The sequence below is a fragment of the Hakea prostrata genome, chromosome 9, assembly GCF_041222555.1.
Source record: "Hakea prostrata isolate BN-2017 chromosome 9, UWA_Hpros_2, whole genome shotgun sequence".
Taxonomy (NCBI): domain Eukaryota; kingdom Viridiplantae; phylum Streptophyta; class Magnoliopsida; order Proteales; family Proteaceae; genus Hakea; species Hakea prostrata.
Window position 1 is genome coordinate 14,723,824 of NC_142608.1, and position 14,466 is coordinate 14,738,289.

Sequence of the window (14,466 nt, forward strand, 5' to 3'; positions counted from 1 at the left end):
CTCCATCTGGGGTCCGATTCTAGTGATTCTCGGCTCGAATAAAAGGTCTTTCAATTATCTACATTTGGATATATTTACCTCGTCGATCGGGCTCTCCATTGTCAGTCTACAGAAGTGCCAAAATCATATTTTAATGCCGTCGTGATTGACCCTCTCTCTCCTCTTAAACCCTAGGAGAGAGGTCGAGTCATCACAAGGTTCATCTACTTGCATTGGGTCCACTTTAGAATCTTCGGGCTCAACTCGAATGGCCCACAGTTGTTGCTGACTCGAGGCCCGGGTTTGTGGTCTTGAAATCATGGGTTAAAGGGTTAGAAATCCAGGGGTTTCACAGAATGGACCGTTCAACCGCCCCCCCCCCTCCATTATTGGGGCAATCAGGAATTTGTGTATAAAACTCTATTTTAAGCTCCTATTCACTCCTACACGCAGAGTGCGAGAAGGCAACAACAATGGGCCATCTAGGTAGAGACCATTGGTTGGAGTCTGAACCAATGGAAGTATTTGGAGATGATGCTGATTTGGGAGTTCTGTCAGAGTTTGGAAGGAGTTCTTCTTCGTTTGTTAACGTAGTGATTCTTCTTCGTTTGTTAACGCAGCAAAGTTCGTTGATGGTTCCTTTGGGCGTGGATGGTTCCTCTCGGCAGGAAATTAGGTTTGGTGATATCTGTGTTTTAAAATAGAGTTCCTGATCCCCACCCTCCCCTCTCTTTTTGAAATTTCGGCAATTTCTGCAAGATCCCACAGTCTCTGTTTTGGGTGGAAAAATTAATTAAGGCTTTTATTTGTGATGCTCTAGTATGATGAAATATTTTCCTTTGATATCATTCATTTTTGGTTTTTTGGAATTATCTTTTAATGATTCCATTAGATTACATCTTCTTGTCCTAGAAATTTGTAGTTCCTCTCATGTTCGATTTCTACAGACAAGAACTGAAGGATTTCATTTCTCTCAATGTCTGCCAATCCCTAAAGAAGCTACTAAAACATGAAGGTGATTTTTAGGATTTTATAAGTGAGTAAAATTTTTGGAGTTTGGCTCTCTGTTTTGTGAGATTATCAACTCCCTTGAAATTGATTTATCTGTGCAGGCTTTTTTCTTCTTTCAGAGGAAACGGTGCAAGTGTTCTTCGGATTGTTTCATAGCCTTTCATAGATCTATTGGCTGGTTCAGCAGCTGGAGGAATAGCAGTTTTGTGCACTTACCCCTTAGATTTGGTTCGAAGAAAACTAGCTTATCAGGTAAGTTATTCACAGAGGTTGACTTGGTTCACTGGTACTTTTTCTGTTGAACAACCAAGTTGATAATTTTGAAAATTTGAATTATACATCTCGCAATTATAAAAAATAAAAATAAAAGCAATACATCTTTTTTGGGGAGTAATCTGCCGAAATTGATCAAGTTTAGGCATTACATGGCAAACTAATCTTTCTGTTTCCAAATGTTTGAAATTATTCACTAGTTGATATTACACCTCAAGCTAACTCATGATAATGGTTTAGGATCTATTCTGATGATGCATTTGTTATCTAACTACTTTATGTTAGTTGGATGAGTTCAAGAACTTGGATTAATGCATCCCATACCAGATAAGTAGGCAATTAGGTAGGTTGTCAAGTGTGAAGTTTAAGTCCATGCTGTGACTGCAAATCTTAATGACTTAGCTTTTGTACAGAGCTCCTTATCTAGATGATTGTTTCAAATTCTGCTGCATTGTGGTTGAATTCTGTTTTTCTTTTTTGTAACTATGGTTTTCAAAATTTTTGTAGGTCACTGGAAGAAGTTTTGGGAATGATGTGAGCAGTTACCAAATGCAGCCTTGCATATCATGGTATAAAAGATGTTTTCAGGAGTATTTACAAGAAAGGTGGAGTGTGCTTTATGTAGGAGAACATGGATGGGCTCATGAAGTGTATGTGAAGTGGCAGGCCACAAAGGAGAATCCTGGGAAACTTATTACAAAGACGAAGGTTTTAAAGGATTCAAAGATTTTTTTTTTTCATTTACATGTTGATCTACAGAATCTGATTGAGGCCATGTTTGACTTTATTATTTGATGATTTATAACATTTCATAAAGAAATAAGAGCATTAGTTCAGTAAGCAAGCATTTCATTGACCAAATCAAAGATCTTCATTTTAAAAATAAAAAACACATTGAATATACAGTCCCATAAAATTCCATGGAAGTCATTGAATTCCTAAGTGCCAACTAAATCCTTTGCTTTCATGTCCTTAAGAAAAACCCAATCCCATTGAGGGTCTTCAGCATAGATGATGAGAATTCATGGTACCCTTCACAATGGATATCTATTGGTGTGGATGCTCCAACATGGCTAATTTTGAGTGTGTCGAGCAACTTTTTGTGATAGTACACCTTTTAACAATCTGCATCGTCTTCATCCAGCTGAAACAGACGGAGATTTCTTACGTTGTGGTACATGTAACCAAGCCTTCATCATATCATATGTTGCAAAACCAATGGCCACAGACGGAACTATCTGAAACAAAATTCCAGGTCCTAGTTAGTATACATTCAGTATTTAGTATTATATTTTAAGACCTTTATACTTCTCAAATTGAGAGGATTCTAGTGCAAAGTAGAATACTATATAATAAGCAAAAAATAGAATAATTTGTAGTGATCATTTTATTCCCCTTGCAAACAAAAGGATAGTGCAATACAATGTTGCACTACAAAAAAAAATGGTTTTCGTGGCGGTTTTTCACGCCACTAAAAGTGGCAAAAACTGCCACCATTTGTTTCGTGGCGGTTTGTCAAACTGCCACAAATCCTCCGTGGAATGCACCACAACCATTTAATACCGCGCATGTAACATGCAATTAGTGGCGGTTTTATAAAGCCGCCACTAATAATATGAATATGAATTAAGTCTATTTAGTAGTGGTAGATGAATAACCGCCACCAATTGGTCATATTTCGTGGCGGTAAGTAGATGACCGCCACTAATTGTAGATATTTAGTGGCGGTATGACTAAGAACCGCCACTAAATGTCTATATTTAATGATTGGTACACTAAGACAGCCACCATTTAAGTTTTTTTAGTGATAGTAAATTACAGAACCGCTACGAATTAGCTTCTATTTAGTGGCGGATGTAGCATAAATTGCCACCAATTATCAATATTTAATGGCGGATCTCACATAAACCGCCACCAATTACCAACATTTAGTGGTAAATTACTCCCAAATAGTGGCGGTTTTCTGTTTACCGCCACCAAATAGATTAATATATATTTTTTAAATTTCCCCTGTTTTGGCATTTATTCCTGTATGACAATACAAATACATAAATAGAAAGAAAATTCAAGAAAGCTAAAAAATATTTAAAGAACAAAATTTAAGAAAAATAATGCCAAATACATATTAATCAAGTCAACTTGTGTACAAATATACAAATTTTAAGAACCAAATAAAAAAAGTCAAATGAAGAGTTTAATAACCAATGCATCAATATTCAATACATCAAATTCTTGCCTCAGGATAGTTGTCAAATCAAGCTCCAAATCCTCCAATGGAACCCTCTTCCACTAACATGCATCTCTGAAATCAACTCATGCAAGATCAAATTCTACACTTTCAATTCAGTGTCCTCATGAGAAGTACTGAAATGCACAGAAGAGGTAGACAGCAGTTGGCCAAAACATGTATAGATAGGCATTCTTCTCACTTGGGCTTTGACAATTTCTCTGCACATTTGAAATTCAAAATGTCATCAATGGGTATAACCCCAAAAGAACACATTATTATCTACACAGAGTGTGAACTAGTGAGGAAAATCTAAGCATCAGCTCATTCAATCAATTCAACAAAACTATCATTAGCAATACAAAACAAAATTGCAGAACCATGTAAAGTTTATAAATTCAACTAAATTACTAACCACTTTGGATTTTGAATTGATGAATCGCTGAAAAGGGAAAAACATCTACCTTTTTCTTTTTGAAGTTCTTGGAGTTGAGCATTAAATTCATCAAACTTCTTCAAGGACAGGTCAGCTTCATCAACTGCAGGAGCCCCACCCTGCTCACTGAGTTTCAAATTCCCAGCAATCTCTGCACAAATCTTCTGAATCTGTGACTACATCAGAAAATTCCCTCACTCTCTCCTCTTTCTGCTTCCATAGTTGTTCTAATACAGGGGCTATTGCAGCAAGTTGTTCTTTAATTGTACCCATTGTCTCCTCAGGCTGTAAAATAACAACAGGCAAAGGCAGTTAACTCAAGTTCCCAACCCTGGGGAAAATATGAATAAGACAATCCAATCCACGTAAATTGGTGTATCCATACCATTCCAACAAATTTTTTCTCTCCCAATGATGAGAGGAGCCTGGAGAGTTCACATTTGGCATCAGCCAATGCCTGGAGAAGATGGGCCCTTGACTTTGCAGCCAGGTCAACATTCCTTTTATAAACATCTAAGCATTCCTGCTCTAACTGAAGTAGCATCTTATCGCGTTCCTCATCACTCTCACCAACCTCATCCCATATTTGCTGCAATGCAAACAGAATAACAATTTGTCATTTCTTCAGTTTCATACGCATTGCTACATGTCCAAAGAAAACCAAAGGATGCTAAATGTAAGGCAAATCCAGTTGAAAGAAACTGAAACTGGGTGTTGAAGTTGTGCATCGCACATATTTGCTCTATGGTACCATCCTCTTTGTAATGTTTTTCTATTCTAAAAATAATGTACAATATGAAAAAATAAAAAAAATAAAATCACACATGCTTCCCATGTCAAGATTTCAGACATTCAATATAATATGTTTGTTGTTACACTTTTCACAAAATTGAAAGAGAAAATATATAGTTGTTTATCATGTATGTGCCCAACGTCCACACTTTCATATTTCCACGGAACTTTACCAAAGAACAACATTATCAAAACAGAAACAATACCAAAACATCCTAGGTTGGAGCATTTAAGTTCATGTATAATATGTGCTAAATCTCAATTACATTCCAAAAACAAACAAATCATGCATTAGCTTATCAACAATCCTAGAAAGTTGATGGATGACCACCGACTATTTTCCAACTGGATAATTTTAACTAGCTGATTTAAGGGGTGAAGTTCTGCCACATTGCCACTGTGTGGTTACTCCCATCTGAATTATTTATCAATTTCACTAGATCATAAGGCAATGATCGTTAAAGAAAGTGAAAAAAAGAAAGAAAAAGAAAGAAATTCCAAAAACCCAATAAATGATGTATATGGACATAGTTACAAAACCTATAGGACAACTGTGCAGAAAAATATTTAACGATGGATTGCCTGCAACTGCTGCAGCAGAGACCCACAGAAGTGCAAACGTATTCTAAATTATTCAAAAGCAAAATACAAAAACTTACATGGAAAGATATTGATTTTATAAAGAGATTATACATTAATTGAGTATTACAGTTAATATAATTAATGATTTGAGTTACCTCTTTGTTCCAATCAGTGCGAAATGTAACCCACAATAAAATACATGTCTGCAAGGCTGTACCTCCTATCATCCCTGACCATATGCCCTATATAAAATCAAAAACAAACATCAATTAATTAATTATCATCCATTGTTTTTTTTTTATACTTATTAAATGTAGCTACAAAACCCCTTGAATCTTCCAACATCCAGCACATACAAACAGATGAAATAAATGCTCAGCTTGCAATGCAATAGCAAAAGAGCTGGAGGTTAACTTTCAAAAGAGATACCACAGAACCATTTAGCTATGAGACATCATTTTGGATTCTAAAGGTCGACAGAGAGAAAAATTAATTGACTACAGACTGAGAATACATGAACTTTTGTATGGACTCTCTGAAAAGATCCAAGATTATACTCCACATGGGTTAGATTCCACTAGATGAGAATCGATCAAAGTCGATGATTGGGACAACCTAATCATTGACAAGCAAGAGGCACGAGCTTATTGTGATGGCAATGTTGTATCTTAACTCTTCTAATGTAGGATTCTACGATAAAAACAATAACAATAACAAGATACTGAAAATGCTAGTGCACTTCAATGATAAAAACAATAACAAGAACAAGAACAATAACAACATAACAATGATAAGGTCTCATATGGCTAAAAAGACAATATCACATCAGTAATTGATTACTGCATGCAATCCCCAAGTGAATCAAGAACCAGGCCAAAATACCCAATTGGTTTTGATGTGGACTCACCAAGTATGTAATAAACAATATAACAAAGGCTAGTGGTAGGATCAAAATTAGTAAGGAAGTCCAAAATGTACTTGGTAGGTAAAGAGTGCAATAAGGTAAATAACAGCTATTCTGTGAATATATCAAAAAGGCAGTAGTAAATGGCACTCCAATAATAAAGAAGCAATTGGATATGAAGGGGCATGGGGCCTTGTGTGGGGCTGCTTTTTCGAAAATCTTATGGATTCATCCGGTGGAGCAAGATTATCTCCCAATGCTGCTAGAGTTTAGTTTCTATTTTCAGTTTTAGAATGTATATTTTATTTCAACCCTTGGTTTTGCACCACCATCTTTACTTTTATTTTATAATTTTAAGGTTGTTTTCAACTTCCGTCCCTTAGCTTTTAAATAGTAAAACTATCTTCTTATCCATTTGCTTTCTTATTTTAAGTTGGTATCCAATTTACCCCTATTCTTTTATCATTGTTTTGCTTTTCGTTGTCTTTCATAGTTTCCTCAGTTATCTTCTTGTTGGGAACCATAATCTCATCGGCTGTCCATTCCTTGGTGTCTTCAATGTAGACCTCCTTGGTAGGATCCTTGATATGTTATCAGTCTAATATCCTCCTTTAGCATAGTAGCTTTGAAAGGAAGTGAGTGGACATTCGGATAGCATCAGCCTTAAATCTTGGAATGTTCTTTTCATCAATGTAAACGTTTCAAACCATCTGCCATATACTTAAAACAAGATCATCATGGCTGCAATTAATCTCCCACTAATTTGCACAGTTTGAGATTGACTTTTGCATTATTTAACATCAGAGCTACAGAGGAGTGTCCTAACAACCCTTCTAAAGAATAACTGAACTTTTTCTTGCTTAATTCTCCTTATGTATGAAAGAAGAAACATAAAAGGATAAGAAAGAGAAAAGGGGATGGGAAAATAGGCTATCTCAATTCTCAGCATTGGGCCTCTCATTTACAACTATCTCAGCTGTTGAAACAAATCTTCCTCAGACCAAACACTTGCAAGCAAGCAACAAAAATTCGATTAATCAAGTCTTAATTTTAGTGCAGCTGATGGTGCCTATTAATAGCTTGGCCTAGGCTTTACAAAATAGAATTCTCAAAATTAGAAACCTCAAGAATATAGCCACTGAATAAAAGCTAAGCACTAAAATAGAAACTTCCTACAAGTCTAACTGTCAAATATAAAAATGGAAATCCTATGGAAACAAAAACAGTAACGAACTGAATGGAAACTACTTAAGATTCTATTACAATGATATAATTATACTTTCTAAAGCCATAGTTCAAAATCTCATTACCTTTGAAAGGGTCAATTGCTACCTCTTCCTCAGGATTTGTATACATTCAACCACTTCAGTTAAGATTGCTACCCCCAAGGATTGGTTATATGCAGTATGTAGATGAAAGAGAAGGCAAATTAGAATGGAACACCTCACTGGCCTCTAGCCCACAAATTCACTCCCCTCAACCCAATCATAGCCAGCAGCTTATCTCCCCTGTATCCCTGCTGCAATCCTATTGATTTCACTTTAATGGCCAGAAAAGAGGCAACTTAACATGCTATACCAAATTCTGTACACTACCTAAAGAACAAACAGAAGGATCTACGATCATGTCAATAGTATCACATTTCATCTGTTCTAGCAGGTACTAAATAACAGAAGTTCTCGACAGTTGCAATACAATATTTAACAAACACAGCCCTCAGTAATACCCAGCAATACCCAACCCTGCTTCAATATGATATCCAGCTATTAGAGAACTAAGCGGAAATACAGACTCAAGTGGCTGGAGCACCAGTGTGATAACTATCAGCCATCAGATCGTCATAGAAATACAGACTAAGGAAGAAATATGTTGGAGCACCAGTGTGATAACTAAAGAAAGGATATCTTCTCTTCAATCGCAAATGGAAGAAATTAGATACAAATAAACTTGAAAACAAGTCGATGTACCAGATTGGAAACAAAGAGAAAGCCGAAGAAATCAAATCAATGTTCCTCAGTTACCTCTCAATATCTGTACGAAATCAAATTGATGTTGAACAATGAGAAAGCCGAAGAAATCTCTTCAATACTCGAATATCCTCCTGCAAACTGAAATCAATAACTTAGAGTAAGAAAACTGAGGAAATCTGAGGATCCCATGGTCAAGGCACACCTAATTTCCTAACCATTTTGAAATCAATAACTTTCAAGGAAACTAAGGAGCTACTCCGCTACCAAAGGTGAATCTCCTTTGACAAAAGCAGTAACAAATTCGACAAATTACCTCTCCTTGCGCTTCTCCAAAAATCGAGCCAAAGATGCTTTCCGAGCTTGAGGAACAGCTGCAAAACCAAAGACCAATCAGTCAAAAGTCTAGGATAGTAGAGTGTAAGATCTCAAGCTACCAACAACCAGAGTCTAAATTTATACAATATAACGTATAAAAAATTACCTGTTGGCATGAGAGTTGTTGAAGCAGATGACAGAGGAGTACCCATAATAGGAGCCTCAGATTGGCTGCTGCTAGGAGTTGTCAAAGTACCTATTGATTTTGCGGCCATCCCTTCATCACTGTTGCTGGACCCGCTACCTGATTGAGCACGAGATTGTGATGTAACAGAGGGAGGTCTTGGAAGGGACTGGTTCTCATGCGCAGCTTCTACCCCGGCTGGTTTTACAGTTGGTGTTGGCACTTGAGGTCTTTGGTTTGTTACAGAAGTTCCGTTTCCAGCCAAAAACATAATCGATTGAGCCTATATACAGAGTACAATGCTTTTTAGCAAATTGACCAACAAACAGCCTACCTATCTCTACATGGTTCTATGTTGTTGGGGATTATTTTTTTTTGGGGGGGGGGGGGGGGCAGTAGTCTTCCTGGGGATGGGGATGAGGATAGCAGGAGAGTAAAATACCTTCTCAGGAGAGACATCATCATAAACTACTACAGAACCACCATAAAAGATGGTCATTTGAGCCCCTGTGGGCTTTGAGATGTTCCTGGAAAAGAAAAAAAAAAGAAGACTCAATTCAGCATTCAAGGAGAATAAAAACCTGCCATACCAATTCCTCAGATAAGAAATGATATATTACCTTGAGTCAATGGACCCATTAGCAGGGAAAATTGCATGTGAGGTGGTAACCGAAATTCCTCCAAATGGTTGTTGATTCAGAGCAGTAGCAGGCAAGCTTTGGCCTGTAGTTGCTACTTGTGTCTTGAAGAAAGGGTTGCATATAGAAACCAAGATGCAGTGGTTAGGTGCACGGGAATCAATATGTTGCATTGGGTAAGTGGTCACTGCATTATGATTACCCAATTGCCTATCAAGATTGAAGTTTTTCTGCAGCATACATGGTTATGAAGATCAGATCTGCTATAAAGCTAACAAAAATACCAAAATTTCAACAAACTATCCTGCTAACTTGAAAGGGTTAGGGTTCAGATCGAACCTGGAGTATGCTTGCAGTGGGCTTGTGATTAGCATTGAACGCATCTGCTATTGGTACATCCATTATTCAACTAATCCACCTGACAACAGGTTAATGTACAATGACCCCTGTTCAATAGTTACAATCAGCAAATGCTACATAAATAATTTAGAAATTTAGGAACAGAGAGATTTGTGATAGAAAATTAACCTTTAATAATTAAATTTGTTTCTTTCATTTTCATCTTGAAAAGATAAAGTATGTCAAGACTGAACAATCGTTCCTAAGAACAGTTGCATGACTGGTGACCAGGCTATTTACCTGTAGATTAAAGCTCCGGCACAATTTTACGAAGCCCCAGTATGCATGATTCCAGCAAGAAATTTGCATTTTGGATGCATGTACATTCAACCAAAGCAAAAGAGTCTATGAAAGGTACCACTAGAACTTCTAAGAATTCAATATTGATGCATCTAACATCAGACTTCATCAAAAGATTCTTTTATCCCTGTTCTGATTTAAGAACAAATCAAAATTACCGGTTTCATCAGTTTCTTGCTTCTTCCATTTGATTTGAGTAGGGTAATTGTCAATAAAGAAAGAAATTAGGAAATGAGCCTTTGATTAAGAAGATAGAGAAAGTACATACACATTTACAGAGATCTGTACAAAAAAAGTACATGAAAAAGGTTTGTCATCCACAACTATCTATTTCGTCAGATGGTTTATTACCAATAGGAACAGAAGGAAGCTCCAAAATATATCCAGTAATTGTTAGCCAGAAAAAATGTAGAGACCTCAAGGATTTGTCTTCCAAGCCTACCACAGTGACCCGTGAAGTGAATAACTTAAAGAGTATATCCAAGAGGAAAGTTAAACAAGAATGAAGTAGAACAAAAACAGGGAATAACTCTGAAATAGACTACAGTACTCATTCTTCACATTCTTAAGGACTTGGAATCCAGATCTTGAGATACTGATGTTACAAGTGGTGAAAGCGATTCCAACTTACCTGAAGCTTCAGTCGTCTCAGAAATTCGAGCATTTGACGATTCTGACTCTAGAAAAATCCGCCAAAACTTTCAGAATCCTCGAAAGGTTCAAGTTCAACCATAGCTCCATTCTCTTCCGCAACTTTGGGTTTCCATCTCCTTCCTTCAAAACCTCATTCATCCTCTCTGAAATTCTTCCAAACTCCCTAGGATTGAGAGAGAGCGAGCTCAAGAGACGCAGGAGAGAGAAAGAGAGCGAACTCAAGAATGAGGTTTTCAACTCTTCATCTTCCGAAAATCGGAAGTGAAAAATAGGCACGGCTGCGAGGGGTTGGGCCGGAAGAGTTTGGGAAAAGCCGGCGGTATATTTTTCGGGATACACCGTCGGTTTCATAAAACCGCCACAGGTTAGGGATATTTGCAGCAGCCACTAATATACTTATAAATGCCGACGGTTTTCAAAAATCGCCACTAAATGCGTGTTACTTTCACATTCTTCCATCGGCATCGGGGTGGGGTTTGTGGTTTTTAATAATTAGTGGCGGTTTGTTATAAACCGCCACTAAGTATATATTATTAGTGGCAGTTATCATAAAATGCCACTAAGTATATATTATTAGTGGCGGTTATCATAAACTGCCACTAAGTATATATTATTAGTGACGGTTTATCACAAACCACCACTAATTAAGTATCACCAATTCCCTTTTTTCTTGTTGTGTTGACTATAGGACTGATGCTGAAATGGAACTGTACTTCTGGCTAATCCAAAGAGTTTCACATAATATGAATGCTCTAGACCTTCCACATCAGCATCAAGCAATGCAAAAAAAAACCTGTTAGCATAGGCTTCAGATCCAACAATCTCATATTGAAAAATCCTTGGCTTAAACTTATTGAATACCAGTTATTTCCACAAACGGCATGCTAACATTTTCAGGAAAAATCAGATATATGCATATACAGAGCATTGGTAAGCTGGTTGTTTTGAAAAGAATAACATAATCCTTGTATACATCTAATTTACAACATTTGCAACCAAAATGCTAGTCATGACAGATTTGAGAAAAAGCATTTTCGGTAAAATACCTTTAAATAGTTGATGCTCAGACCAACAGACAATTGTCTCCATCCCTGATTACTAATGATGGAAGCAAGCCCCTCCATTGTGTTCTTGTATCCAGGATCTCCACATTGAATTGCTGGTCACAGGTCTTGGACCTGAAATTATCAAGTGAATCTAGAAACCAAAACTTTTATCTGAGCCAAAATGAAGTTGCTAAATGTACAATTTCAGACCAGAATAAGGGAGGATACCGAAAAGTGTTGGACCTGCTCAAAGAAATTTGGATCATTGCTATTCACATTTTCCCAAATCCTCTTTCTTTCAATATTTTCCATTCTCCATCTAGTAAATATTTTTAACATAGAGTGAAAAAAAAATGATTTCTAAGTAGAACTCTTTTCAATCTCAGGAGTGTGGCTTACCAACTTAAAGCTATAATGTACAAACCAGAGGTAATTTTAAAAATAACTATGTAATGCAGCCCAATCAGATAGATATTACAGAACATTTCAAGTTTCCCAACAGCAAATATGTTCTATCTATAGATTTAGATTGAGATAAGACAAACAATCTTGCATGATAAACTAATGAATACCTACTTAATGGGTTAGGGCTACAATACCATACACTAATCATTGCTAGAAACACTGAATTTTCCTCACTAAAGTCCATATTATCTTTCCTTTAGCAGTTCAAATGTTTCACTGCTTCATCCCCACGATAGGTACTAAAACTGAGCGGCAAGTTCATACTAGTGACTATGACCATCACTAGCAGGCTAAAGTCGATTGGATCACCAAGTATATTGCAAGGAATAGAAAAGTTGATCACTATTTTTATGGATACTGGAGTATTTCAGGAAAGTAGATACAAGACTAATAACAAGTTTGATAATAAGCATGCACCATAAATAACAAAAATGAAAGAAGGCATTATGAGCCTTGCATGAGTTCTATAAGAAAATGTACCTCCATCCTCCGGAATGTCTGACGTCCACAAGGTAAGGTTGTCTCTCAGAAGCTGCATAATTAATGTGCTATCTTTGTAGGATTCCTCACTTAGGGTATCAAGCTCTGAAATTGCTTCATCGAAAGCTTGCTTGGTAAGGTGGCAGGCCCTGTCACAAGATCATGTCCAACTTTACAAGGGATTCAATGAAATGGTAGCAAAAGAATACTTAAAACAAACAGGAATTGATACCTTTCAGGTGAATTCATTATCTCATAATAGATGACAGAGAAATTCAATGCCAAACCCAAACGGATTGGATGGGAGACAAATCAGATTCTGCAGTACTGAAGGCTGTCTGTGGACAGAATGCACAAAAAAACACAAAAAAGCTAAGCAGGTTAATGCAATTGCACAATCATCTTACTTCTTGACAGAAAATTTTTGCATATGCAATCAAATCTTCAAGATGCCAAGGTTCAGACTACGTAGCCCTAACAAACAGCATTTTTCCCAACAGACTGGGGAAAAAGTAAAAAAAAGCTATACAATATGAAGAATTTGTACTTGGCACCCCTTACAAATCCATATTTCAAAAACTTGGTAGATCTTAGAGAACTCGAGATTCTCAACCATCTTGAGACACGATATGTGACACAAAAAATGCACATATTCGAACGAATTGGTTGAAATTTCAAATATTTCAAGAATTCTGGATAAATTTCAAATATTTTAAGAATCTCAACCTGCTTGGTAGGTAGTTGCATACTCATAGTATTGTATTGTTAAACTATGACAGTAGGGTGTCTTTGACTTATGTATTAGTCATTGTATTGGGGTTGGAGTTTATGTAACAAGCATCCTGAACACTTCATTGTATCTTGTGGCTCATAGCAGAAACTTTAAGTCGTTAAACATGTCTTAAGTTACAATGTGTCTTTATATATGCACTGCTTGATTATGTCTTAAAGCACTCAAACAATGTCTAGAATAGGCAATCTTAGTTTTCATCATTTAATCTGGTTGAAACAGCTGTTCAAGGACAAGTTTTGGAACCTTCGGCATTACCTTTCATCCAGGTTCCTTGCCAACACTTCAGATCCACTAGATGTCGTAAAAACTATTAACAACGAGAGTCTAAAATTTGGAATCATGTTACTCTTTTCTGAGTTAACAGTTGCAGACATTCATTTGCATCAGTTCGCACTGCAACCATACAAAACAACCGCCCTTCCATTTCTGAGATGGTCTTGCCTCTGCTTCTTCTATTTATTAAAATTTTCTTTGAAGTCAAACAAAAGAATTATATAACTGATAAGCATCTTCTTCAGTTCTTGTCTGTAGAAATCCAACATGAGAGGAATTACAAATATCTAGGACAAGAAGATGTCATCTAATGGAATCATTAAAAGATAATTCCAAAAAACCAAAAACGAATGATATCAAAGGCAAATATTTCATCATACTAGAGCGTCACAAATAAAAGCCTTAATTAATTTTTCCACAAAAAACAGAGACTGGGATCTCGCTGAAATTGCCGAAATTTCACAAAGAGAGGGGAGGGTGGGGATCAGGAACTCTATTTTAAAACACAGATATCACCAAACCTAATTTTCTGCCGAGAGGAACCATCCACGCCCAAAGGAACCATCAACGAACTTTTCCCAGAACTTTGCTGCGTTAACAAACGAAGAAGAATCGATGCGTTAACAAACGAAGAAGAACCTTGATCCGAACGGGAGGGAGAGGGTTTTGGGTCTCGGCTAACGAAGGACTCGACTTTGTAAATTAACAAAATTTAAACCCTTCAAATGTAAAAGAAAATTTTAAT

At 36.7% G+C, this 14,466-nt stretch overlaps 1 protein-coding gene and 1 long non-coding RNA gene across 3 annotated transcripts; both read right to left on the reverse strand.

Annotated features, from left to right (window-relative positions):
• Nucleotides 1-3,361: 3,361 nt before the first annotated feature.
• LOC149004801 (protein TIFY 6B-like) lies at nucleotides 3,362-11,044 on the reverse strand. The gene is made up of 11 exons (XM_089169557.1): nucleotides 9,951-11,044; nucleotides 9,651-9,757; nucleotides 9,294-9,541; nucleotides 9,116-9,200; nucleotides 8,656-8,956; nucleotides 8,488-8,545; nucleotides 8,226-8,312; nucleotides 5,456-5,542; nucleotides 4,312-4,515; nucleotides 3,955-4,211; nucleotides 3,362-3,711 (listed from the first exon to the last, which is right to left on the reverse strand). Exons 2-7 carry the CDS (start codon nucleotides 9,711-9,713, stop codon nucleotides 8,246-8,248), a joined length of 822 nt encoding a protein of 273 aa, XP_089025683.1. The 5' UTR covers nucleotides 9,714-9,757; nucleotides 9,951-11,044; the 3' UTR covers nucleotides 3,362-3,711; nucleotides 3,955-4,211; nucleotides 4,312-4,515; nucleotides 5,456-5,542; nucleotides 8,226-8,245.
• A 229-nt stretch (nucleotides 11,045-11,273) lies between these two features.
• Nucleotides 11,274-14,385, reverse strand: LOC149004802 (uncharacterized). Of its 2 annotated transcripts, XR_016175602.1 has the most exons (4): nucleotides 14,243-14,385; nucleotides 12,888-12,993; nucleotides 12,656-12,804; nucleotides 11,274-11,842 (listed from the first exon to the last, which is right to left on the reverse strand). It is a non-coding gene; the product is annotated as an uncharacterized LOC149004802 (long non-coding RNA). The 2 variants fall into 2 exon arrangements; XR_016175601.1 differs by having other exon boundaries at nucleotides 11,276-11,842; nucleotides 12,888-14,385.
• Between the last annotated feature and the right edge of the window lie 81 nt (nucleotides 14,386-14,466).